Below are 27964 nucleotides of genomic sequence, written 5' to 3'. Positions count from 1 at the left end.
CCGCTCGCCGCGTTCTTCACGCTGCGGTCTGGACGAGGACGGTGTTGTTGTTCTGAGGAGAACAGCCTCCTGCCTCGCCTGTCATCGCTGGCTTCAGCTTGTTCATTTATTCATCTTCTGTCTCCTCGTCTCCGGGAGCGAGGAGCTATTAATATCACACCAGCGCGGCGTCAACAGACAAGATGTTCGTCTGCGACAAACAGATGGCGAGCTCCGGACTTGGCTGCGTCCGCTCAATTAGAGCCTAACGAGCTGGCTGCCTCGTTAGTGCTGCCAGTTGCGCATGTAGCGCTGTCAGGGAGCGTGCGGTCAGCTAGCCGGAACCAGCTCACCAAACCAGCTCACCAAACCAGCACACCAAACCAGCTAATCAAACCAGCTAACCAAACCAGTTCGCCAAACCAGCTCACCAATCTAGCTCACCTTAACCAGCTAACCAAACCAGCTCACCAAACCAGCTCACCAAACCAGCTATCCAAACCAGCACACCAAACCAGCTATCCTGAACCAGCTAATCAAACCAGCTAACCAAACCAGTTCGCCAAACCAGCTCACCAATCTAGCTCACCTTAACCAGCTCACCAAACTACCTAACCAAACCAGCTAACCTGAACCTGCTAATCAAACCATCTAACCAATCTAGTTCGCCAAACCAGCTCACCAATCTAGCTCGCCTTAACCAGCTCACCAAACTAACTAACCAAACCAGCTAACCTGAACCTGCTAACCAAACCAGCTAAACTGGAGCTGCTAACCTGAACTACCTCACCTTAACAAGCTAACCAAACCAGCTAACCTGAACCAGCTAACCTGAAGCTGCTTACCCAAACCAGCTAACCTGAACCATCTTGCCATAACTATCTAATGTAAACCAGCCCGTCAGAACTAGCTAACCTGAACCAGCAACATAATCATTAATCATCATAACTGGTTAATTGGCTAAATAAAAAATTGCGCTAGATAACTTAACTTTGCCTTGCATCCTTCCCCACTGATCAGCCAATCAGAACCCGTGACTCATGGTCCTCTCGCCCCGTTAGCTAAACTAATTCACTTTTATCAACAAGTCTCTACTTTGATCCTCTCCATTGTTCTTTCCAATTAGCTTAATACGAATATTAATTTCTCATAATACCAAGATTGCATTCCTTATTAAAACCTCTTTATTCTTTATTCATAAAAATCTTTATTCATAAAATTATTTCACTGCTGTGTTGTAGGGCATTATGAAACTAATGCTGATGATAAATAGAGATTCATATCTTTAAAGTAGCAACACTGGTAAAGCTCTCAGAAGTACTAACACCTGTAGTCCTCTGGGAAGTACTAACACATGTAGTACTCTGAAGTACTAACAATTGTAGTAGTCTTTGAAGTACTAAGACTTCAAGTGTTAATACTTCCCAGAGTACTACAAGTCTTAGTACTTCAAAGAGTACTACAATGGTAGTACTCTGGGAAGCACTAACACATGTAATACTCTGAAGTACTAACACTCGTAGTACTCTGAAGTACTAACACTTGTAGTCCTCTGAATTACTAACACTTGTTGTACTCTGTGAAGTACTACCCCTTGCATTAGGCCTAGATTGTTTCTGAGTACTGGATTCTTCAGTTATTGGGTGTCCCTGCGTCTGTGTCCCCCCCATCCACAGCAGAGGCCCCTGGCCCCTCCTCCCTCACCCTGGCCCCTCCTCCCTCACCCTGGCCCCTCCTCCCTCACCCTGGCCCCTCCCCTGCAGCAGTGAACCCTAGTCAGGCTGGGGTCAGGGTCTTGTTTGGGACGGTATTGATTAGCCCGTTCATCCCTTCGATTTGTGTGAGAGAGAACATCAGACATCTGTCGTCTCCCACGCAGCCCGCAGCCCCATTATCCTGCTGACCAGGCCGGGCTAACAGTATGCTAAACAGGCCATGCCAACAGTTTGGAGAGTACAATAAGAGAGCTAACTAGGCTAGGCTAACAGAATATAAATTAAGATAAAAGAGCTAACAAGGCTAGGCTAACCAAAAATATAGTAAAGTAGAAGAGCCAACTGGGCTAGGCTAACATATTACATATTAAAGTTAAGAGCTAACTATATTCTAACCAAATAAATGGTCAAGTAAAATAGCTAGCTGGTTTCCATTTGTGGGCCCGCCAGTGCGTTCTGGTGTTCCAATAGACTCAGAGAGTCCGGTCCTGTTAGGACCTGAGACCCAGAGAGACGGTCCCTTTAGGACCTGAGACCCAGAGAGTCCGGTCCTGATAGGACCTGAGACCCAGAGAGGTCCGGTCCATTTAGGACCTTTTGGCTAGGATCAGACCCGGGTCCTGGCACCGGGTCTGGTCGGGGGGTCAGACCCGGGTCCTGGCCCCGGGTCCGGTCGGGGGTCACAGCGGGGGTCCTACCAAGCAGGAGTAGGAGTCGTCCATGCGGTGGCGGAGGGTGAGTCTCTGCAGCGTGGTGAAGAGCGCCGAGTGGTCTGACTCACACGGGTCTGCAGCCACCAGCGCCTCCACGCCCTGCTGCCGCGGGACGGGGTCCGCACCTGGAGCACACACACACACACACACACACACACACACACACACACACACACACACACACACACACACACACACACACACACACACACACACACACACACACACACACACGCGGGGAACAGACAGAAACAAACACAGAACACCCACACACACACAGAGGAAGGAGTGTGTTTAGCGGCTGGAAGTTGTGCGCTTCCTGTCCTCCAACACGTCTTCACACAGCCTTCGCGCCTGGCCCGCCTCGGCCCCGCCTTGTGAATACTAACTGGCCCGCCGCTCTGTTTTGGCGCCGTTGGCGTTTGGCGTTCGTGGTAAACATGTCCCACCTACGTTGGCGCCGCGCCGCTGTGAAACACAACGCTACAGCGAGGCGCTAGCGGGGGCGGAGTCAGTGCTCCACACGCTACGCTGTGAAGGGAAACACAGCACCGCCCACAGCACCACCCGCAACAACACCAGGCAGGACAGCGCCGCCCAACAGCAACGGCCACAGCAACACCTCCCAACAACACCGCCCGAAGCACCACTTCCCTACAACACCACCCGCAGCACCACCTCCCAACAAAACCACTTCCCCAACAGCACCAGCATGCAGAACAGCACTGCCCGCAACACCATCCGTAACAACACCACCCACAGCACCACCAGGCAGCACCTCCCTGCAGCCTTGGCCTAGCTCATGCAGATGCATCAGAAAATACACTGAGTGGTGAAATAGCTTTTAGAGAGGAAGAGGAGGAGGAGGAGGAAGGTGGAGTGAGAGAAGAAGGAAGTGGAATAGGAGGAGGAAGAAAAGGAGGAGAAAGGAGGGGGAGGAAGAAGAGGAAGGGGAAGATGAGGAAGGAGGAAGAAGGAGTAGGAGTAGGAGGAAGAGGAGGAGGAGGAAGGAGGAGGAGGAGGAGGAGGAAGGGGAAGGGGATGGTTTGGTTGGAGAGTGAGTGGTTGGCGACCACAGGTACTCGGCACACGGCGCTTCGAGCGGCAAAAGAGCGGGAAGCCCTGCTCCTGGGGTCAGGGGTCACAGGAAGCAGAAAGACGAGCGGGAGGGAAAAGACGATCCTTTCTGATAAACACCGAGCGGCTCTCTCTCTAACAGACACTCGCGCCCTTACTCGCTCTCTCAAACACTTACTCTCTCTCCATCCTTTCAGCGGTGCAGTTTTACGGACGCACAAAAGACGCAGGCCTCGCTCTCCCCGCCGCCCGCGGCCCATGAACCACACCGGCGTTACTGATTGCTTTTATGTCACGTTGTGAAAGCGTCCGGGCGCCCGGCTGGCGTCTTGTGTTGTGCTGTGTTGCCGTAGCGCCCAGAGAAACACTCTCTGCTCACTCCCCGCCTTTGTCCAAACTCATAAAAAGATGGCAAAAGTGAAACGGGAACAATCAGGGCTCTGAATCGATGCGTCCCTCTCGGCGGCGTGGCCCATTGTCGCCCTGCCTCGTGCCACGCCAACATGTAGGTCATTTTGCATTCGTTACCTCGGAGAAAACGAGCAGTGGCTTAATGCGGTTTGGAGAAAGAGAGAGGAGTGGGCGAGACGGAAGAAAGGAGACAAAGAGATATAGATTAGTGGAGTTATTAAGAGGGGGGGTGTATTGATTGGAGCAGGAGCGGGGGGGTTGGGGGGGGGGGGTCGCGTGAAGCCAACTATCAGCTCTGAGGGGCGGGGGATTGTCTAGGACTCATATCTATAGTCCACTTTAGTTATGTCTCCGTGTGTTTGTCTGGGTGCACTCGCCGTTGTCTCCCGTGTGTGTGCGTGTGTGTGTGAGCATTTGTGCGCTGTGTTTTCCTGTGTGTGCGTGTGCGTGTGCGTGTGTGTGTGTGTGTGTATATGGGTCTGTGTGTGTGGATGTGTGAATCTGTGTGCGTTTGTGTGCTCCAGTTTATTTATAAAGCGCCTTAACAAAAACAACCCTCTTTGTAGCAAAGGGCTGAACAGATAGTTCGACAGTAAGTCGATACTCCATGTGTACAGATGACAACATACACACTGACACACACACTGAATGTGTACAGACAACACACACTGCATGTGTACAGACACAAACACACTGCATGTGTACAGACACACACACTGCAAGTGTAAAGACAACACACACTGCAAGTGTACAGATTACACACACTGCAAGTGTACAGACAACACACACTGGAAGTGTACACAAACTGCAAGTGTAACGGTAACACACACTGCATGTGCAATGGCAAGACACACTGCAAGTATATAAACAAACACACATTGCATGTGTACAGACACACAGCCTATCATCGCAATAAGGAATTATGCGCCGCAGCAAATACAGGAAATAACACAAGGACATACACCAAAAAAATAAAAGAAAGGATGGCTAGGAGGTCTGGTTCTGAGGACTAGCCCAGGGTTCTTCTGGGGGGTGAGGGGAGAGGAGGTCCAGACAGACTGGAGGGCTTTAACGTAGGGATGTGAAAGCGGCTCTGTAGGAGACAGTGAGGGTAGTTCTCTCTCTCTCTACTTTTGGTTAATATCCTGGCATTGTGAGGGTGCCTGTGTGCGGCTGTGTGTGTGTGGCTGTGTGAGTGTGCCTGTGTGTGTGTGTGTGTGTGTCTGTGTGTGTGTGTGTGTGTGTGTGTGTGTGTGTGTCTCTGTGTGTGTGTCTCTGTGTGTGTGTTTATGTGTGTATGGTGCGTGCGCTCAATCTCTTCAAATCCATTTCATGAGGGTTTCATGGTTATTGTCACGGAAACCGCCACATCCATGTGACACAGACATCTGAGTGAGAGAGAGAGAGAGCGAGGGAAGGAGAGACAGAGAGAGAGAGACGGAGAGAGAGAGAGAGAGAGAGAGAGAGAGAGAGAGAGAGACAGAGAGAGGATCGGCCAGTGAAGCGATGTGTTTTGATGCGTGTGTTAGAGCGCAGGAGCTACATTGGTCACACACACACACACACACACACACACACACACACACACACACACACACACACACACACACACACACACACACACACACACACACACACACACACACACACACACACACACACACGGCGGCAGCAGCAGGATGGAGGGCTGACAGGTCGTCACGTCGGGGGATATCACGCGTGTCACGTGTCACGGTTCACCGTCTCCCCCCTCCCTCCCCCCTCTCCCTCCCTATCCTCACACCCCCGGGGGTGGCTCAGCAGGGGTCGCGACCCCTTCAACAGTCCGTTCCGAGTCTGTTTCCGATCAGGCACCAAATGGCTTGTCATCTCTACTTATCAGAGGAGAAGCAGATCCACCAGACCCAGTCACCTGGTCGCCGCGGTGACACCAGTCACCTGGTCGCCGCGGTGACACCATCACCTGGTCGCCGTGGTGACACCATTACAAGACCATCACTACATCTGTTCCACCACGTTAACACCATCACTACACCACGTTACCACCATCACTACACCACGTGAACACCATCACTACATCTGCTCTACCACGTAAACACCATCACTACACCACGTTAACACCATCACTACACCACGTTAACACCATCACCACACCACGTTACCACCATCACTACATCTGCTCCACCACGTTAACACCATCACCACACCACGTTACCACCATCACTACATCTGCTCCACCACGTTAACACCATCACCACACCACGTAACCACCATCACTACACCACGTGAACACCATCACTACATCTGCTCTACCACGTAAACACCATCACTACACCACATTAACACCATCACTACATCTGCTCCACCACGTTAACACCATCACCACACCACGTTACCACCATCAGTACACCACGTGAACACCATCACTACACCGCACTTCATCTTCTCCCCCACGTTAACACCATCACTGCACCATGTTAGCATTAGCACCATCACTACATCTACTCAACCACGTTAACACCATCCCTGCACCACGTTAAAACCATCACTGCACCACGTTAACACCATCACTTCATCTGCTCCACCACGTTCACACCATAACCCGCTCCACCGTGTTGAGAAGCTACCACACAACTGGAGGTATAGCAGAGACGGTGGACATGGGAGATTCAGTAGATGTGTATAAATAGGGTAGTTCTGGTAGATATGGGAAGGTTTGGTAGACATAGAGATATAGATTTAGACACTGAAGGAGACAGGATATGTTGTAGATAGATGTTAAAGATGTAATGATAACTAATAGTTAGATGTAACTGTTATCTAATAGATAGATGTAATAGATGTATTAGATATCTAATAGATATCTAGAATATATAGAATAGATGCAAAAGTGGTATAAGATCGTTGTAATAGATGGCTATAACTTATAATAGATATATTAGATGGATATAATAGATATAATAGATGTAATAGATATTTAATAAATAGATGTAATAGAGGTATAAGGTTGGTAAATAGATAGTTATAACTTATAATAGATGTATGTGGTAGATGTAATATATATCTAATAGATAGATGTGGTAGGTGGGTTGTCATAGATAGATGTAGATGTAATAGATATCTAATAGATAGATGTGGTAGATGGGTTGTCATAGATAGATGCAGATGTAATAGATATCTAATAGATAGATGTAGTAGGTGCTGGGGTGTAGTAGGTGCAGTAGCTGTGGTGAATGCAGCAGCATGAGTCCAGTAGTTTGTCTAGCGTGGCTCCCTGCCTAGAGGCGGCGTTCTTCGGTCTATTTTCTTCCTCACTTCCAGACAAGACAAGAGGAGATGTTTTACGTTGGTTAGCGGTGAATTGAGGCGCGTGGAGAAGGGAGAGAGCCCTGATTACTCTGCCTCACGTCGGGACCATGGCAGGAAGTTAGTCTTACCAGCGGAACTGAACCTCATCTCAAACAATCAGAGCATTACCGCCACGACTCTCTGGCCCGCCCCCCCCCCCCAACTTCCATCCCCCATGAGGCGGTGGACCAGGAGGAGGTGGTGGTGGTGGACCACAGTGTGGTGGACAATCACATGACAGGAGGATGTTCACGTGACAGGAAACATCACGTCAAGAGAGGAGGCGGGCGTACCGGTGAGTGATGCCTGCTTCTGATTGGCTCCTCGGCCATTGGGGTGGTTCTTCCTGCTGTGGGCGGGGGGCACGGGCTTGTAGGACTGCCCGGTGCCCCGGTACAGGGCCTGGACCCACAGCACCCGGTCCTGCTCGTCATCGCTGGCAAAGGTCACCAGCTCGCCCTCCCGCACCGCATTGAAGAAGACGGCCCCGCCCTGCAGACCTGTGGACAGGACCTGCTAATGACTGACAGGTGGGCTAACAGCTGGACTAACAGGTGTGCTAATAGGTGTACTAACAGGTGTATTAACAGTTGTATTTCCTACCTGACTGGTGTGTTCACCGGTGTATTGAAAGGTGTGTTTACACAGGTGCATTTACAGGTGTAATAGAGGTGCATTTACAGGTGTGTTTACAGGTGTATTTAAAGGCAAATTTCCTACCCGACATGTGTATTTACAGGTGTATTTACAGGTCTGATACAGGAGAATTTCTACCTGACTGCGGTTCACAGAAGTCAACGGTGTAGCCGTCAAGCTGCATCAACTCCTGAGGCTCTGCCTTCTTCGCTCGGTAGCTGCACATGGCGAAGGTGTACTGGCTCACCTGGGGGGTCAGAGGTCATGCTGAATTAACCCGTCTTCTTAACCCCTGCCCCCAGGTCGAGTCACAAGGTAGTTGCTGTGGCTAGTGCTAGTGGTTAGGGTCAGGGGAGGTAGCCAGGGCTAGTGGTTGGGGTCAGGGGAGGTAGCTAATGCTAGTGGTTGGGGCTAATGGTCAGGGCTAGGGGTCATGGCTAGCTGTCAGGGTTAGTAGTCAAGATTAGTGGTCAGGGCAAGTGGTCAGGGCTAGCAGTCAGGGCTAGCTGTCAGGGCTAGCTGTCAGGGTTAGTAGTCAAGGCTAGTGGTCAAGGCTAGTGGTCAGGGCTAGTGGGCAAGGCTAGAGGTTAGTGCTAGCAGTCAGGGCTAGTGGTTAGGGCTAGCTGTCAGGGTTAGTCGTTAGGGCTAGCGGTTAGGGCTAGTGGTCAGGGCTAGCGGTCAGGGCTGAATTTGCCTTATTATTTTGCTTTATCTATAGCAAAGTAACTGTGACCCAAACCATCGCCATTGGGGTCAATAAAGTATGGTGAATAGTATGAGTAGTATAAGCGATCATGACGATGTGACAGCGTGAACCAGGTGACACATGAGCCGTTGGGAGTGCCACTAAATGTTTTTAGTGTCCTACACATTTAAAAAGGTGGACCGGTGGATGTTGGTCTTCTGTTTACCTGAACAAGAACAAAATATCTTCTCTTCCAGCGTTTCCACACACGCTGACCCAGAGCGTGCAGATAGCTGTCAAAGAACAGAGAAAGCATTTAAATATATCTCTCGTTCCGTCTGCAAGTGATAAAAACAACACTTTAATTTAGCAGTGAGTCATTAAGACGCAGCCACAGATCCTCACCGAGAAAGAGGGAAACAGAGCGGGAGTCAAACACAGGCCAACAGCGCCCCCAGGTGGACACAGGACACCACTACAGCCTGATAGACTATTACGGGTGATCGCTAAAGTAAAGACCAGAACACGTTCATATCATAACTTAGAGTCTGCACAAATATATATTACACCAATCTCTCTCTACCCGTCTGTCTCTCCCTGTCTCCCTCCCTCTCCCTCTCTCTCCCTGTCTCCCTCCCTCTCCCTCTCTCTCCCTGTCTCCCTCCCTCTCTCTCTCTCTCTCTCCCTGTCTCCCTCCCTCCCTCTCTCTCTCTCCCTCCCTCTCTCTCCCTCCTCCCCCCCCTCCCTCTCTCTCTCTCTCTCTTTGCAGATACTAAAAGCGAGCGAGCATCCGTTGGCACTGTGTGTGTGTGTGTGTGTGTGTGTGTGTGTGTGTGTGTGTGTGTGTGTGTGTGTGTGTGTGTGTGTGTGTGTGTGTGTGTGTGTGTGTGTGTGTGTGTGTGTGTGTGTGTGTGTGTGTGGGGGGGGGGGGGTCAACTGAGATGCAATAACTGGCTGGAGAGCCACTTTAAAATTAGAGGGACTAAACACACAGGGTGTGTGTGTGTGTGTGTGTGTGTGTGTGTGTGTGTGTGTGTGTGTGTGTGTGTGTGTGTGTGTGTGTGTGTGTGTGTGTGTGTGTGTGTGTGTGTGTGTGTGTGTGTGTTGTCTCTCTACCAATTAGAGCAGCATCATTAAAAAGTGACCCAACAAGGAGACGCTCCAAATGTTACAAGCACCAGCTGTGACCTCCTCTCTCTCCTCCTCCTTCCTCCTCCTCCTCCTCACTCTGCTCCTCCTCCCTCCTCTTCACCTCCTCCTCTCCCACAATGTAGGACCTCATGCAGAGCCACACACACACACACACACACACACACACACACACACACACACACACACACACACACACACACACACACACACACACACACACACACACACACACAGGGTTCTAAGTGTTGTTCTAAGCGTTGTTCTAAGTGTGGTTCTATGTGTTGTTCTAATTGTGGTTCTAAGTTTGGTTCTAAGACTCTCGGATCTCCAACAGGACAACATTTGTTCATTGAGATCTTGCCCATAACAGAACCCCCAGCTCTGAAGTGAGTGCTGCCTCACTGGGTGTTTGATGTAATGTCTCAACTCCCTCACTAGGGGGACTTTACTGGGTGTGTTTGGTTGTAATGCCTCCCTCTACCACTAGAGGACGGCCTTTACTGGGTGTGATTGGTTGTAATGCCTCCCTCTACCACTAGAGGACTGCCTTTACTGGGTGTGTTTGGTTGTAATGCCTCCCTCTACCACTAGAGGACGGCCTTTACTGGGTGTGATTGGTTGTAATGCCTCCCTCTACCACTAGAGGACTGCCTTTACTGGGTGTGTTTGGTTGTAATGCCTCCCTCTACCACTAGAGGACGGCCTTTACTGGGTGTGATTGGTTGTAATGCCTCCCTCTACTGCTAGAGGACAGCCTTTACTGGGTGTGTTTGACTGTTATGCCTCCACACCACTACTAGGGGACGGCCTCCCTCATGACATTGAGCATTGGTCCTCTGTCTTCTTCATGGTTTCTTACATAACATATGACAATTTCTTCTCTTTTTTGTGTTGCCATGGAGTCGTGAAGTGGATATATTATGGAAGTCATGTGACCCCCCGGTGACCCCATATCAGAGTGGGGCTACAGAAGATCAGATTAATAATTACAAAGACCTCTGGCCAACGGGGTTAGACAGCACAGAGACAGATCATTAAGGAGCAGGTAGGGTATAGATAGTCAAGAGACAGGTTATTAAGGAGCAGGTAGGGGTTAGACAGTAGAGAGACAGGTCATTAAGGAGCAAGTAGGGGTTTAGGAGTTTGTCGAAAATATTGGATCCGCGGTGGTAGTGTTGACTCCCTTACCCACAATGCTTCATGTTGGGCGGTTTGTCCATGCGGACGGCCAGCTTGATCCTCAGGTCCGAGTCCGCACTGTTCTTGGAGACCGTCATGCGGTGGAGCTCTGGCTGCTTGGGTCCGTTGGGGGTCGGGTTCAGGACCACCTGATTGGAAACATTACCGCTACTTTACACTGGGGTCATTACAATACTTTACGCTGAGAGTCATTACCGCTACTTTACACTGAGAGTCATTACCGCTACTTTACACTGAGAGTCATTACCGCTACTTTACACTGAGAGTCATTGCCGCTACTTTACGCTGAGAGTCATTACCGCTACTTTACACTGAGTCATTACCGCTACTTTACGCTGAGAGTCATTACTGCTACTTTACGCTGAGAGTCATTACCGCTACTTTACACTGAGTCATTACAATACTTTACGCTGAGAGTCATTACTGCTACTTTACACTGAGTCATTACAATACTTTACGCTGAGAGTCATTACTGCTACATTACACTGAGAGTCATTACAATACTTTACACTCAAGGATCGATACATACAGTGTGTGCAGTGTAACCAGGCATGGCTAGGGGTGTGAGGGGTGTATGAGGGGGTGATGGTGTATTGAGGGGGTGAGGGTGTAGTGAGGGTGTGAGGGGTGGAGTGAGGTGGTGAGGGTGTAGTGAGGGGCTGAGGGGTATAGTGAGGGGATGAGGGGTGTAGTGACAGGGTGAGGGTGTAGTGACAGGGTGAGGGTGTAGTGAGGGGGTGAGGGGTATAGTGACAGGGTGAGGGTGTAGTGAGGGGGTGAGGGGTATAGTGAGGGGATGAGGGGTGTAGTGACAGGGTGAGGGTGTTGTGACAGGGTGAAGGGCGAGCTCTCACCCGGCCCAGCTCCTTGTCCTCCAGCGCCAGCACCCCGGTGCTCTCGGTGAACAGCTTCACCTTCACGCAGGGCAGCGGCTGGGTGCTGGAGAAGTCTCCCTGGGTGCCCCACCTGCAACACACACCCGTCACTACACAACTCTACTACACACACCCACACAACACAACTCTACTACACACACCTGCAACACACACCTTGTTACTACACAACTCTACTACACGCACCTGCTCACAGATTTATCATGCAATCTGTTCCCTTCATAGTGCACCTGAGTCATGTGTGATGCTGTGCTCTTGTTGAAAGTAGTTTGAAATGGGTCGCTTTTAACTCACTTTATTTGTTAAACTATTTCGGTAATGTAACTATGAAGCAAAAGGGAGGGAATTGCATCTAACACTTGTAGAGAGAATTACCGAGAGCTACTTTGAGCCCCGGGCTTAGGCCCGAGGCTCTCTGCGGGGCTCCTATGATCCTCTGGCCTCCTCTGGCTCCGGGCGCTGCAATTGGACCAAGTAGGCGTGGCCTTTGTGACGTGGGCGTGGCCTATGTGACGTCTTAGCTGCGGCTTCCGCGTCTGTCTTAAAAATGCTGCCTTCTGTGGCTGGGGTAGATATTACAGCTTGTATGTTTGATCCTGCTCCCTTGTGTCTGTGTGGGGGTAATGCAGCTTGTGTGTTCGATCATGCCTCCTAGTGGCTATGTGGGGGCAGCTTATGTGCTGAAAATACGTAACAGTGAGGGTGAATGAATTTCTTACAAACTGTTTTTCAACTCCTCTGATGTCAAGCAGGGAGATGCTTTATCGCCTACTCTCTTCGCTGTTTATATAAATGATCTAGCCAGTACAGATAAATCATTAGGATGTGGGGTACAGTTTGGAGGGGAAAACATTTGTGTACTTTTATATGCAGATGATATTATTTTGATGGCTGACTCAGAAGAAGATCTGCAAAGAATGCTCTCATGTGCAGAAGCTTGATGCAGTAATTGGAGAATGACCATCAATGAAAAGAAAACAGAAATAATGCATTTTAGAAATCCTCGTTCAGCTACTAGTACATTTCAATTTCATTTCGGAAGAAAGGCTGAACTATACAAAATGTTATAAATACCTAGGATTTTACCTGGATGAACACATGCATTTCACAAAGGGTAATACAGTTCTCTCTGGGTCAGCCAGCAGAGCTCTTGGTGGAATTAAAGGCAAAACTAAGATGCTGGAGGATATTGGTTTTTCTACATGCACCAAACTTTTCCAGGCTTGTGTGTGTCCTGTGTTGGACTATGTGGCGGGGGGCTGGGGTTAGAAAAACTATCCAGTGAATGAAAAAATCCAAAACAGGGCCATCCGATATTTTATGGGTGTTCATAAATTCGCACCAATACCAGCTCCAACCGGAGACGTGGGGTGGGACCCCTGTAGGGAGTTCTGGAGTGTGTGTATTATGAGGTTGTGGAACAGGCTGTTGAGGAATGGATGACAACAGAGTGGCCAAAAAGGTGTTGGAATGTGACATGCATAAAATTGGAGGATGGGCCAGTGAGGTGTATGATTTATATGTGCGACTGGGTTGTGGGGATGTGTTTACGGACAAAGTTGAAAAGGATCTTAAAATAGGTAAAGAACTGATATCCTTCAAAAAGAGAGAGACCTGGTTCTCTGAAGTGAGGTGTCTGCCATAAGATGCGTACATTTTGTCAAATTAAACATGTTTTTGGTACAGAAAACTATATTTTGTATAACTTGTCTAAGAGAAAGAGGTCCCTATGTGCTCAAATTAGGTCATGAATTTTCCCTCTACTCATTGAATCCGGCCTGTCGGTGGGCGCCAGTGAGGAGAAAAGGCTGCGTCATTTTTGTGAGCTCGATGAAATTTAAAATGAAATTCATTTTATTTGGTATTGTCCGTTTTATCAGGATTTGCGAACACGTTTATTCAAGAAAGTTATCGTTCACGCATATAGTAAATTATATGTGTGATGCAGATATGTTAGCTTGGCTGTTCCAATATATAACTTTTTTGATTGCTGACTTTATTGAAAAAGGCGTGGGCTAAGAGGAATATGTCTCTTAATGTTTAGTGTGTGGATGAAATGTATTGTATAGTGTAACTTGATTGTGTATGTACTACACGCTTTGTGTAGTTATATCGGTGTCCTGTAATCCTATGTGGGATTGGCCACTTGTGTGGCATGACACGGAAATAAAAAACATAATTCATTCATTCATTCACGTCCCGTCACTACACAACTCTACTACACACCTGCACCACACACCCCGTCACGACACACACACACACACCTCTACAACACACACCTCTGCACACACCTCCACTACACATACCTCGTCACTACACACATACCTCTACTACATACACCTGCAACACAAACCCGTCACTACACAACTCTACTACACACTCCCGCACAACAGACACCCCGTCACTACACAACTCTACTGCACACACTCTTGTAACATACAACTCTACTACACCCAACCCCGTCACAACACACCCCTACTACAAACACCTGCACAACACACCCCATCACTACACTCCTCTGCTCCACGAGTCCACACACCTACAACACACACCCCATCACTACACTCCTCTGCTCCACACACCTACAACACACACCCCATCGCTACACAACTCTACTACACACACCCGCACAACACACACCCCGTCACTACAAACATCCCATCACTACACAACTCTACTACACACACCCGCAGAACACACAAATCTACTAAACACATGCCCGTCGCTACACAACTCTACTAAATACTCCCGCACAACACACACCTCTCAACACACACCTCTACAACGCACTTCTGCTACATACAACTTGTAACCTTTATTATTAAAGCACAAAACTATACTACACACAGTGGGGTCACGGTGGGGTCAGGGTGGGGTCAGAGTCGGGTCAGATGTCCCTTCTCTCCCTCCAGGCAGGGGGACAAACCTACCTTTTCTGTTTCCAGGGCAACCAGGTCATTTCAGCGAGAGCCATTTATTTATAGTCCAATCAGCCCAACACACACACACACATTATATACCTGTGTGTGTATGTTGTGTGGAGTGCGTGTGTTTATTCATCTGTGTGTGTGTGTGTGTGTGTGTGTGTGTGTGTGTGTGTGTGTGTGTGTGTGTGTGTGTGTGTGTGTGTGTGTGTGTGTGTGTGTGTGTGTCTCAAGGTGTGATTCCTCTAGAGACCTGAGCAGCTGATGAGTGAGGCGTTTGATTTGTTTCCATGGAAATAGTCATGAATAACCTCACTTCATTCTATTCACTAATTCTGCTTAGCGCAACGCTTTAATCATTTAATAATAGGGGTGTGACGATACACTCAAGAACGAGACGCGACGAGATTTTAAGAAAACTACAATGACAAAATATATGACTGGACCAACAGACTTTTATTTAATCAAGTCGCGCATGCATTTTGAAATGTTTTATTATAACTCTTTAAATGCATGAAATTGAAACTAAAACTAAAATTTATAAAAGTCAAAGTAAAATAAATTAAATTAAATAATTCTCTTTTTTTCAAGTGCAAACAATATTATGTGCAAAACCAAATCAAAGTACCCAAAATGTACTTTTATTAAATGTATTCGTTTTCGCAGTTATTCAGCCTCTTCTTCTCCTCCGGAAAAACACGACCGCATTGCATTGTGGTATACGGGAGTAACATGAAGGGTACATCGTATGTACACTCAAATTTGGGGTATTTTAAGTGCATTATATAATGCATGAAATTAACCACTGAGAATTCGAACACCACTACAAAATGGCGAGCACCCTATATAGTACACTATATCCGTGATAGGGAACGATTTCGAACACAGCTTATGGCTGCTTTCGATGCTTCCCCTGCTTCCCCTCCTTCTCCTTTTCTTCTTTTCCTTCTCCTTCTATAGGTTCGGGCAGGCTAGATGTAGCAAAGGCGCATTACTGCTTCCACAGGCGACAAATAGAAGTTTGGATAAATCACAAATCTCGGGAGAGAGATTTTTAACGCGACAGGTAATATCGTCGAGGTTAATCTCGCGAGATCTCGTGGCACGAGATCTCGTCACACCCCTATTTAATAATGATATAAATATACGATGCTGGAGATGTGAGTGTGAAGGGAGGAGACTTATTGTGGAGTTGACCGGTAGTCCGACTCCTGACACACATGCACTGTGAAACGCACTAGGCCCCTGGCGTAAAGTCTGGAGTTTACCGGGCCCCTGGCGTAAAGTCTGGAGTTTACCGGGCCCCTGGCGTAAAGTCTGGAGTTTACTGGGCAACTAACGTATAGTCTGGAGTTTACCGAGCCCCTAGTGTAAAGTCTGGAGTTTACTGGGCAAGACCTAGTGGAGGAGACCTGATGGAGGAGACCTGGTGGAGGAGACCTGGTGGAGGAGACCTGGTGGAGGAGACCTGGTGGAGGAGACCTAGTGGAGGAGACCTGATGGAGGAGACCTGGTGGAGGAGACCTGGTGGAGGAGACCTGGTGGAGGAGACCTGGTGGAGGAGACCTGGTGGAGGAGACTTACTGCGGCCTGGACGCCTCAGCCTGGTCGGTCTGGAGCTTCTCTCCGCCCTCCACCTCCATGGTGCAGTAGACGATACGGTTAGGAGCCAGAGACCGCAAGCCCTGGACCTCCACCACCATCACCTGGGGAGACAACACAATGTCTGAACCACCATCACCTCCACCACAACACACTGTGAACCTCCCCCTACTCCATCACAACACACTTTGAACCTCCACCACCTCCATCACAACACACTGTGAACCTCCACCACCTCCATCACAACACATTGTGAACATCCACCACCTCAGGAGATAACACACTGTCTGAACCTCCATCAGCTCCGCCACAACACACTGTGAACCCCCACCACCTTCAATACAACACACTGTGAACCTCCACCACCTCCATCACAACACACTGTGAACCTCCACCGCAATCCAACACTGCTGTTGCTCACACACGCACATGCACACGCGCGCACACACACACACACACACACACACACACACACACACACACACACACACACACACACACACACACACACACACACACCTCCAGTGTGAAGGACAGGACCACTTCGGACTTGGACAGCGCCCCCGCCTCCTCTCCGAGGTCCAGGAAGGAGGCATTGATGGCCGAGCGCTTGAGCTTGGTCTTGAGGTCGGGCCCCCCCTTGGAGACCGGGAGGCTCTCCAGGTTGGACATCAGCAGGTTGGCGGCCCCCCGCAGCTCCTCCACGTACTGCAGCTCAGTGGCCCCCAGCACCAGCCGCGGGATCCGCCGCTCCTACCGCCACAGGTCAGGGGTCACAGGTCAGAGGTCACACAGGACAGAGGTCACAGGTCACACAGGACAGAGGTCACACAGGTCACAGGACAGAGGTCCCACAGGACAAAGATCCCACAGGACAGAGGCACAGGACTGATTTCATAGGTCACAGGACAGAGTTCATAGGTCACAGAGTTCCTAGAGGTCAGAGATGCTGGTGTTTGTAGTTGGGTGTTTGGTTGATGCACGTCGCTATGGTTGTAGATTCATATTGTAGTTTTAATGTGAGTAGCCCTAGTTCTAGTCAGTAGTCCAAGTTAGTAGTCAGTAGTTCTAGTACTAGTTAGTATTCAGTATTCAGTAGTCAGTAGTTAGAAGTCAGTAGTCAGTAGTCACTAGATTACAGGTTACCCGAGCCAGCTTCTCCGCCATCTGCAGCCGTCCGTCCAGCTCTCTGCGGATCTGAGCGGCCTGCTCGTCCACGTTATCCAGCTGGGAGGAATCACAACAGGAAGTGAGCCTTTTGCTACCTTAGCTTTCTGCTACCACAGCACCAATGACACAAAAGTCATCCTTGGGAACCGAGACAGGGAAAGACTTTCCACATTCCACCTCGCCAATAAAGCTCTTTTGAATTGAATGGAGAGAGAGAGAGAGAGAGAGAGAGAGAGAGAGAGAGAGAGAGAGAGAGAGAGAGAGAGAGAGAGAGAGAGAGAGAGAGAGAGAGAGAGAGAGAGAGAGAGAGAGAGAGAGAGAGAGAGAGAGAGAGAGAGAGAGAGAGAGACATAAAGAGAGACAATGAGAGAGAGACAATGAGAGAGAGACAATAAGAGAGAGAGAGAGACATCCGCTTATAAACATGACAACGAGTCAGATGATCAGAGAGACAGGGAAGAGGAGGAGAGGAGAGGACTAAATTACAGTCCTGCCACTGAGGCAGAAATGAAAACAGAAGAGACTCAAATGGATTCTTCTAGGAGTCATGAAGACATCATGTAGGGAACAGTGGGACAGATTTGCCGATCATTAGTATCAAAAAAGAACAAGAATGATATAGGTAGGACACACGGTACATGCATACAGTATCTATATGCAGTATGTGTATTCTATCCTGTAGGTCCCCTACCTGGCAGGCGTTGTAGAGCAGCTGGTGTTGCTGCTTGCTGACCCCCAGGACACTCTGGAACATCTGGTAGAGCTGCTCCTTGCTGAGGATTAGCTCCGACACGGCGCTGTGGTGGCGGGCCGGCGGCCGGCGGGGGTCCTCATCGCCACGGGCGACGGTGTCGTACTTGGCCATCCAGGAGCTGAGCACCGTCTCCTTGCTCAGCCCGTCGATCTCCGGCAGGCTGCGGACGCGGCGCTCGATGTTCTTCTTGAAGACGTCCCGGAAGTCGGCAGCCGAGCAGCCGCCACTCTGCACCATGCGGGACACGCGCTCGCTCTTCAGGAAGCCCTGGACAGGAAGTAGAGGTACAGAAGGAAGTAGGGTTACAGACGCGCTCGCTCTTCAGGAAGCCCTGGACAGGAAGTAGAGGTACAGAAGGAAGTAGGGTTACAGACACGCTCGCTCTTCGGGAAGCCCTGGACAGGAAGTCCAGGGCTTTAATCAAGACTTTGAAGACCTCTCTCTTTGAGATGACAGTTATTAAAATAAATACGTCCAGTCTCCAAAGGCTAAAGAGTTCTGTGGTTTCTCCTGTGCCACCTCCGCAGGCAGACCTACCAGAAATCAAGCTATGAACAAGAGGTAACAAAAAGACTTCATCTTCACCACAGGGATGAACCTGAATACTGGAATACTAGGGGTGCAAGAGCTCTCACCCCGACACACACACACACACACACACACACACACACACACACACACACACACACACACACACACACACACACACACACACACACACACACACACACACACACACACACACACACACAAGATAATTTTGAACTCTTGTTTTGAGTTCATAACGTTATTGAATGTTGTAAGTCCACATTGATGTTGACCCAGGATGATTCTGATGTTCATCTCGGCTATTTCTACGCTCAGTATCGTTATGGAAACACCGTGGAGCACCAGAGAGATCAGAGCTGATCCGCAGCCTCTGTATGTCTCATCTCTTAAGATATATATTATATTTATCAACTGGAGTGTGTGGCAGACCCAGATACCTTCCCGGGGAGAGGCTTTAGCCCCCGCAGCCGGCTCCATCTCCCACCCTTGAGTGGATCATCGCCTAACGAGCCGAGCTCCGCCAGCAGGGGGTGTGTCCTTTATGCCTAACGAGGCCCCAGCGTGGGGCGGGGGGGCACCCTGCTGCTGGCCTTAACGCAGTTTAACCTCCTCCTCTATTATTCAGGGAGCCCACCTCCCCACCCAGATAGAGCCATCACACCTAGCCATCACCACACCTAGCCATCACCACACCTAGCCATCCACACACCTAGCCATCAACACACCTAGCCATCTCCACACCTAGCCACCACCACACCTAGCCACCACCACACCTAGCCATCTCCACACCTAGCCACCACCACACCTAGCCACCACCACACCTAGCCATCACCACACCTAGCGCTGACACCTAGCCATCAACACACCGAGCCACCACCACACCTAGCCATCACCACACCTAGCGCTGACACCTAGCCATCAACACACCTAGCCATCACCACACCTAGCCATCAACACACCTAGCCACCACCACACCTAGCGCTGACACCTAGCCATCAACACACCTAGCCATCAACACACCTAGAGCTTTAGAGCTAACAGCATCAGAGCTTACAGCATCACAGCTAACAACATTACGGCTAACTGCATCAGAGCTTATGGCACCAGAGCTAAGAGCCTCAGAGCTAACAGTCTCAGAGGGGGTTGGCTAATCAGTTAGCCTGTGGAGATAAAGACCCACAGACTTCAAAACAAGAAATAATGAGTTTCACAAACCGTCTGCAGAGAAACACTGATGAGAAGAGCAGCTTAGTGGGTGATGACTAGTGCTGGGGTGAGTAGTGTTGGGGTTAGTAGTGTGGGGGTTAGTAGTGCTGGGGTAAGTAGTGCTGGGGTGAGTAGTGCTGGGGTGAGTATTGTTGGGGTTAGTAGTCTGGAGGTTAGTAGTGCTGGGGTGAGTAATGTTGGGGTTAGCAGTGTGGGGGTTAGTAGTGCTGGGGTGAGTAGTATTTGGGTTAGTAGTGCTGGGGTGAGTAGTGTTGGGATTAGTAGTCTAGGGGTTAGTAGTATTGGGGAGAGTAGTGTTGGGGTTAGTGGTGTACGGGTTAGTAGTTTTGGGGTGAGTAGTGTTGGGGTGAGTAGTGTACGGGTGAGTAGTGTTGGGGTTAGTAGTGTTGGGGTGAGTAGTGTACGGGTGAGTAGTGTACGGGTGATTAGTGTTGGGGTTAGTGGTGTTGGGGAGTGAGTAGTGTTGGGGTGAGTAGTGTTGGGGTTAGTAGTGTTGTGGTGAGTAGTGTACGGGTGAATAGTGTTGGGGTTAGTAATGTTGGGGAGTGAGTAGTGTTGGGGTTAGTAATGTTGGGGGCTGAGTAGTGTTTGGGTAAGAAATGTTGGGGAGTGAGTAGTGTTGGGTTTAGTTGTCCTGGGGTGGGTAGTGTGGGGGTGAGTAGTGTTGGGGTGAGTAGTGCCTCAGACTCATCACCCCTGTTGGTGGTTTGTGTTAAGATTCTCAACACTAACCATCCAGAGTGCTTCTTGTGAGCGGTTGAGTAAGAGGAGTCTTCATCATCTTCGTTGCTCCTTGAGCCACTGGTGAAATTATCGCCACGGAAATGATAACAAGCTGCATGTGTTGCTAGGCAACCCGTCGTCAGCAGCGACAGGTGACGCCCAGCCAAGGGGGGGATGAAGGTCCATCCCACACACACACATATACACACACAGTTGTGTAGTAAAGCCAATCTGTGGCAACCACCTCATGTTGGGATGAATCTGTTTGTTAATTAGACAGCACTTCCTGATTCATTCTGCGTTACCACAGCAACCTGGACTTCCTGCCACAACGGAGTCCCAGGAAGCTGTGTGAATATGTGAGCCTTATTTCACCAGAGCAGATCTTTCTACTGATGAAGAAAGCTCAAAGGTCAGAGGTGCCTGACGTCCCCCAACATCCTAATACATATATGAATGAGAGAAAGAGAGCGAGAGAGCGAGAGAGAGAGAGAGAGAGAGAGAGAGGGCTCACCTCGTAGTAGCTGCGCACAGCGTTGCAGAATGCCTCGTCGGCGAGGATCTGCGTGTCTCCGCTGAGGAAGGAGCTGAAGGCCTCGCGCACCGTCTGGAGCTGCTGCTTGTTCATCTGGGAGATGCAGCACGTTATATCACATTACGTTAGGTGAGGTTATGTACACTCTCAGCATTCACCCTTCATCCAGTCACTCTAAATTCCTCCAGTCACTCTCATCCTCCTCCATGTCCATTCTCCTCCTCCCCTTAATCCCTTTCTTCTCCTCCTTCTCCTCCTCATCATTGTCTTGACCTCCTCCTCTTCGTCTAGTAAAGTCCTGCTGCTCAGTACATTCCTGAGACACAGCGCACACACAGAAACACAGGAACAGACACACACACACACACACACACACACACACACACACACACACACACACACACACACACACACACACACACACACACATACACAGACAGAGCACACACACACACACACACACACACACACACACACACACACACACACACACACACACACACACACACACACACACACACACACACACACAGAGACAGAGTCACACACACAGAGGCAGAGTCACACACACAGACAGAGGATGCACACATACACAGACAGAGCACACACACACACACACACACACACACACACACACAGACATACAGAGTCACATACACAGAGACCGAGTCACACAGGACCCATTTGTTTTTCCAGGTGCTTCCTGCGTTTGTCTTTGCGGGAGCGAATGGGCTAAGCTTAGTTCACCTAGCAGCCAGCGAGCAGCCTGGGTTGACCCCTGACCCCAGAGGATTAACAACACAGTTCGGATAGAGAGTGCCTTCATTTCCTGAATCCAACTCAAGCTGGGAAACCAGAATCATCCCAACAGATAGATCTGACATATTGTTTAATTAATATAGAATGATATATCATTATTACTTATAGATAATGATACATCATTTAATAGATTCCACCATCTCCTGGTTCTATCATGCTCAGCTCGGTGATGCTATGTGCACATCTGCTGTTTGACACATTTAAAGTTATTCAGAATCACAGCGCTGGGTGTTGAACATGATCACGAATTCAGCATCGGTGTATGGATGTAATTATTGAGAACATTAATAACGCAGACGGACCTGCATAATTTGCTCTGTTACATTTTGTTTGCAGTGCACAACACAATGTCCAACACTGGGAGGTCAATAAAGCTGGGATTAATTAGCTTTATTGAATATCTTACTGTTTTACCCAATACTTTAGTTTCACAACAAATAATCGTTTTATTAATCCTCGAAGGACATTGTTTCTGTCCCACTCTCTAAAATAGAAAATACTGTAAAAAGATATGTAATGATACTAGTAAATAATAAAATGAATGGACTAAAAACGATAAAATGATACATTCTATATTATATTATATGATACTATTGACCATTATATAAAATGATGCATTGTCATATATTTTAGCTAGATTTAAAATGGACATACTTCAAGTTCAACATCAGTTTCAGTTATATCATGAACTCCGCCTTTCTGCTGGACAGCGAAGTGAGAGCAGGAAACACAATGAACACTTCAGTGGTCACAGAGTCTCTCTAACGCAATTAAAAGTTAATATTTCACCACAACAGAGGTAGAAATTACCCACACACACACACACACACACACACACACACACACACACACACACACACACACACACACACACACACACACACACACACACACACACACAGTCACTGAAAGGATAATTGATTTCTGTAAGAAAGTCAAGCCTTTTGAATGCAACGGACAAAGGCTTTGGAATAAACACGTATAGCACGTAGTGTGTTGTATAAACATTATATCTATATATTATATCTTCTAAATAGAGGTGGATTATTTCCTGCATTAGACGTGCATTTTTGACACCGTAATGGAAGTAAGGAATGAATCTTTAACCCCACAGGCTCTTCATGGTGTACTCCACGCTGATAATTCAATACTTAATTATTATATATTAATCATCAGGCCACAATAGTCTGCCCTCCTCCTCTTCCTCATCCTTCAGAGGGAGGAACAGAGCGGTTCATCGAAGAGAATGCTCATCTCTGTTAGAAAGCTGTGTTTAATTCATCAGACCCCCTGCCCAGCTGTCAGTCAGCTGAAACTGGGAACTGGCAGCAGCTAAACTGAACTCTGAGCTGGTCTGTTCTCTGACCAGATCAACTCCAGACTGAACTAGGTGATAACAAATCCACACTAGGCCTGACTAGGTGATAACAGATCAACTCTAGGCTACACTAGAATGAACTAGGTGATAACAGATCAACACTAGACTTAACTAGTTGATAAAAGAACAACACTAGACTGAACTAGATGATAAGCGCTCAACTCTAGGCAGAACTAGGTAATAAAAAATCCACATTAGACTGAACTAGGTGTTAACAGATTGAATCTAGACTGAACTAGGTGATAACTGATCAACACTAGACTGAACTAGGTGATAAGCGATCAACACTTGGCTGAACTAGTTCATAACAGATCAACACTAGACTGAACTAGGTGATAACAGATCAACACTAGACAGAACTAGGTGATAAGCGATCAAGATTTGGCTGAACTAGTTGATAACAGAAAAGCTCTAGACTGAACTGGGTGGTAACAACTCAACAGTAGGCTGAACTAGGTGATAACAGATCAACACTAGACTTAACTAGGTGATAAGCGATCAACACTAGTTGATAACAGATCAACACTGGACTGAACTAGGTGATAACAGATCAACACAAGACTGAACTATGTGATAGCAATTTGAATCTATACTGAACTAGGTGATAACTGATCAACAATAGACTGAACAAGGTGATAACAGATCCACTTTAGACTGAACTAGGTGATAACAGATCCACTTTAGAATGAACTAGGTGATAACAGATCAATACTAGGCTGAAATAGGTGATAACAGATCAAAACTTGTCTGAACAACCTGTTTACATGACCATCACCCTACATAACCGTACTATCTATCGACAGTGTGTGTGTGTGTGTGTGTGTGTGTGTGTGTGTGTGTGTGTGTGTGTGTGTGTGTGTGTGTGTGTGTGTGTGTGTGTGTGTGTGTGTGTGTGTGTGTGTGTGTCATGTTGGTTTAGCCTGGAAGACAGCTGTATGTTTAGAATTCTTATGCACACCAGAAGAATTCCTTCGAGCCAACAGTCATCCTACGAGACAAACAAGGCCTACGAGCAGAGCCAGAACTAGATTATAACCAGGCCTACAAGTAGACACAGAGCTAGATAACCAGGCCTACAAGCAGAGCCAGAGCTAGATTATACCCAGGCCTACGAGTAGAGCAAGAGACCGAGTTAGATTATAACCCGGCCTACGAGTAGAGCTAGATTATAACCAGGCCTACGAGTAAAGCAAGAGCCAGAGCTAGATTATAACCAGGCCTACGAGTAGAGCCAGAGCTAGATTATAACCAGGCCTACGAGTAGAGCAAGAGCCAGAGCTAGATTATAACCCGGCCTACGAGTAGAGCCAGAGCTAGATTATAACCAGGCCTACGAGTAGAGCAAGAGCCAGAGCTAGATTATAACCCGGCCTACGAGTAAAGCCAGAGCTAGATTATAACCAGGCCTACGAGTAGAGCAAGAGCCAGAGCTAGATTATAACCAGGCCTACAAGTAGAGCCAGAGCTAGATTATAGCCAGTTCTAGAAGACTGACGTAGGCTCGGCTGCGTTCAGCTATGTAAACAAGCCGGGTTGCTCTCGATGTGGCAGAGCTGGTTTCCTCACACACACACACACACACACACACACACACACACACACACACACACACACACACACACACACACACACACACACACACACACACACACATGCGCGCACGCACACACACCAAGCAGGTACTTGGATTTTATCTCTTCTTGCTTTCTTAACGTTATTGTTGAACTGTTACAACAGGATGCAGTCTAACAACCAGAAGTGAAAGAATTATACATGTTAATAATGTATCAATAAATAACATATATGAGGTACAGAGTATGTATATAGAATCATATGTATAATATAGAAATAAATAATATATAAAGTAGAGTATGTACATTTGTAAATATATTAATAAATAAGATAGAAAGAGTATCTGTTTAATATATGAATAAATTAGATATGTAAATAAATAAGATGCAGTATGAACTATATTAATAATATTCTATTTAGATACTGCAGGACACAGCAGACTAAAGATGAACCGAGTCGGGTCCGGGTGAGTGGGAGGGTGAGGGGAAGAGGGTCAGGGTGAGGGGTGAGGGTCAGGATGAGGGTTAGGGTCAGGGTGCAGGGGTGAGGCGGTAAAGGTCTGGCTGAGGGTCAGGGTGAGGGTCCGGGTACGGGTGAGAGTCCCGGGTGAGGGTCAGGGGCCCGGGTGAGAGGAGGAGGCTCCCGGGTGAGGGCGTGAGGGTCCCGGGCAAGGGTCCCGTGAAGGGATCAGGGGGAGTCTCCTACCTTCTGCTGCCGGCGGGTCATGTCTGTCGGCTGCTTGGCGTTGAACGGGTAGGCGATGCAGCGGAGGACGAAAACGTAGATCTGGAGCCGAGTCCTCCTCTCCTCCTCCTGCTCCCTCCTCTTCTCCTCCTCCTCCTCCAGCGCGCGCCTCTCCTTCTCCTTCTTCTCCTCGTCGCGCCGCCCGGGCAGAGCAGCAGGTGGTGGAGGAGCGGCGGAGGTGGAGGTGGACGAGGATGAGGAGGTCGTGGAGGAGGTCTTCGGTGGGTACTCCACAACTTCGCGGTCCGACTCCCCTCCCGTGTCCTCGCTCGAGGACGGGTCCAACATGACTCGAGACTCGCGAGCGCAGCTTAAACTCCGAGCCGCTGCGCGGGGAAATGAAGCGACGTGGTGGCCGCGTCTCGCGGGGTCCTCGAGCGGAACGGTGACGACGCGGCGGAGCCTTTACGTGTGTGTGTGTGTGTGTGTGTGTGTGTGTGTGTGTGTGTGTGTGTGTGTGTGTGTGTGTGTGTGTGTGTGTGTGTGTGTGTGTGTGTGTGTGTGTGTGTGTGTGTGTGTGTGTGTGTGTGTTTGCGTGTGTGTGCGTGAGCGCGAGTGTGTGTGTATGAGCGTGTGTTCGAGTGTGTGTGCGTCGCGTGACCCACCGGAGTGTATCGGAATGGTGTCGCGAGCGCGCGCTGGGCGGTGGTTTCCTGAGTGCACGCTCGGGGCTCCGGGACAGGTGAGCCACCTGTACCGGAAAGGGAGGCGAAAGGGGGCGGTGCCCTGAGAGAGACGCAGACTTTAAGGTTTATTTTGGTGAGCCGCAAATGTGATGCAAATAAAATTAAATGTTTTTCATTAGTTGTTATTGTTGTTCTTAGTTCTCATATACTTGTTGATTTTAATGAGGGAGAGAGGGAGAGAGAGAGAGAGAGAGAGAGAGAGAGAGAGAGAGAGAGAGAGAGAGAGAGAGAGAGAGAGAGAGAGAGAGAGAGACAATATATATATATTTAAAATATATGCCACGTTTTTATCATTATAATTATTATTATTGATATTATCTTTGGTACTATTAATCATTTATAGTGGCTACAGTGATATTTATTAAAGTATTATTTAGTGATATTTATTTGTTATTATTATTCATATTTTAATATTAACTTTTACTTTTTGTTATTAATAATAATTATAATTTAATGAATTGATTTTATATAGCGCCTTTCAGGATACTCAAGGTCGCTTCACAAGAGTGGGAGCTGAGGGTCTGTGTGTAGGCGAGTGAGTGAGAGTGCAAATGCGCAAGGCGCTTGGTGGGGTCGTGAGGTAGGAGCCATATAGGCCCAGAGAAAAGGTTTGCTTTCGTGTACTTTTTGAAAGTCTCTACGGAAGGGGCACAGTGGATCTGGGGGGGAGATGATTCCACAGAGTGGGGGCGGACACGCAAAACACCCTATCCCCATTCTTGAGTCTAGGGCGGGGAATAAAATGGAAGAATATGAATCATTATGTTCAATATGTCTACAGTGATATTGATTTATTATTTAGTCACAGATATGTCATTTCTTTATTAATATTCCCGAACTGCCCCAGTGAGATTCGAACCCTGGTTTGTGTGTGTGGTGAATAATGCTTTAAAGGGCCTTCCCAGTCGGCCTAAAGCTATCATACTGGTGGACTCACCCACCAGGCGAAATCAACAAGTCACAGGGAGGACAGGTTTTGGAGCCGCTAGTGACGGCTAATCCCGTTCAAACCTGGGAGTAAACCAGGTTCCCATTACACGAGCCGTTGGGATGAGAACAGAACCAATTCACTCGGGAGGTTACGGTGGAACTAGTGGAAACAGCTCCCCCTGCCGTCAGGATAGCACAATCACATCCCACTCTCATTTAGATCGCGTTCTGGATTGTCCCGTCACTGAAGTTTATCGCGATAGCATGACAAAACACGTTGAGTAATATTGCTTCACCGTATGTCTGGACTTTAACTACTGAGGAGAAAGTTCTGAGTAAGATTAACAAACAGAATTTGACATTTATTTTTCAAGATAAATGGCAACAAGCGTATAGAAAAATCGATAAAAAAAATCGAAAATCGAAAATCGACATCGAACACATTACTCTGGCTTTTACACAGTAAACAAACTATCTGCTTGGTTTCAGAAAGTCCAGAATGAGTCAACTCAGGGAGCAGTTCAGCAGTCAATGTCAATGTC

General features: G+C 48.3%; 2 protein-coding genes across 2 annotated transcripts in view; both read right to left on the bottom strand.

Annotated features, from left to right (window-relative positions):
- Positions 1–26481, bottom strand: part of cadps2 (Ca++-dependent secretion activator 2) — a 56664-nt gene extending 30183 nt beyond the window's left edge. Inside the window, 12 exon segments of the mRNA XM_030366659.1 lie at positions 2393–2532; positions 7537–7743; positions 8018–8126; positions 8791–8857; positions 10905–11044; positions 11771–11882; positions 16318–16439; positions 16855–17088; positions 17482–17562; positions 18197–18526; positions 21273–21386; positions 25768–26481. Coding sequence (XP_030222519.1) covers positions 2393–2532; positions 7537–7743; positions 8018–8126; positions 8791–8857; positions 10905–11044; positions 11771–11882; positions 16318–16439; positions 16855–17088; positions 17482–17562; positions 18197–18526; positions 21273–21386; positions 25768–26094 — 1983 coding nt within the window. The 5' untranslated portion in view covers positions 26095–26481.
- A 787-nt stretch (positions 26482–27268) lies between these two features.
- slc13a1 (solute carrier family 13 member 1) overlaps positions 27269–27964 on the bottom strand; it is a 9980-nt gene continuing 9284 nt past the window's right edge. The window contains exon 15 of the mRNA XM_030367009.1: positions 27269–27964. This exon is cut by the window's right edge and continues 325 nt beyond it. The gene's annotated coding sequence lies outside the window, so the exon portion shown is untranslated.

The sequence above is a fragment of the Gadus morhua genome, chromosome 9 (genome assembly GCF_902167405.1).
Source record: "Gadus morhua chromosome 9, gadMor3.0, whole genome shotgun sequence".
NCBI classification, from domain to species: Eukaryota; Metazoa; Chordata; class Actinopteri; order Gadiformes; family Gadidae; genus Gadus; species Gadus morhua.
The sequence above is the reverse complement of the archived record's forward strand: the minus strand, read 5'-3'. Positions and strand labels throughout refer to the sequence as shown.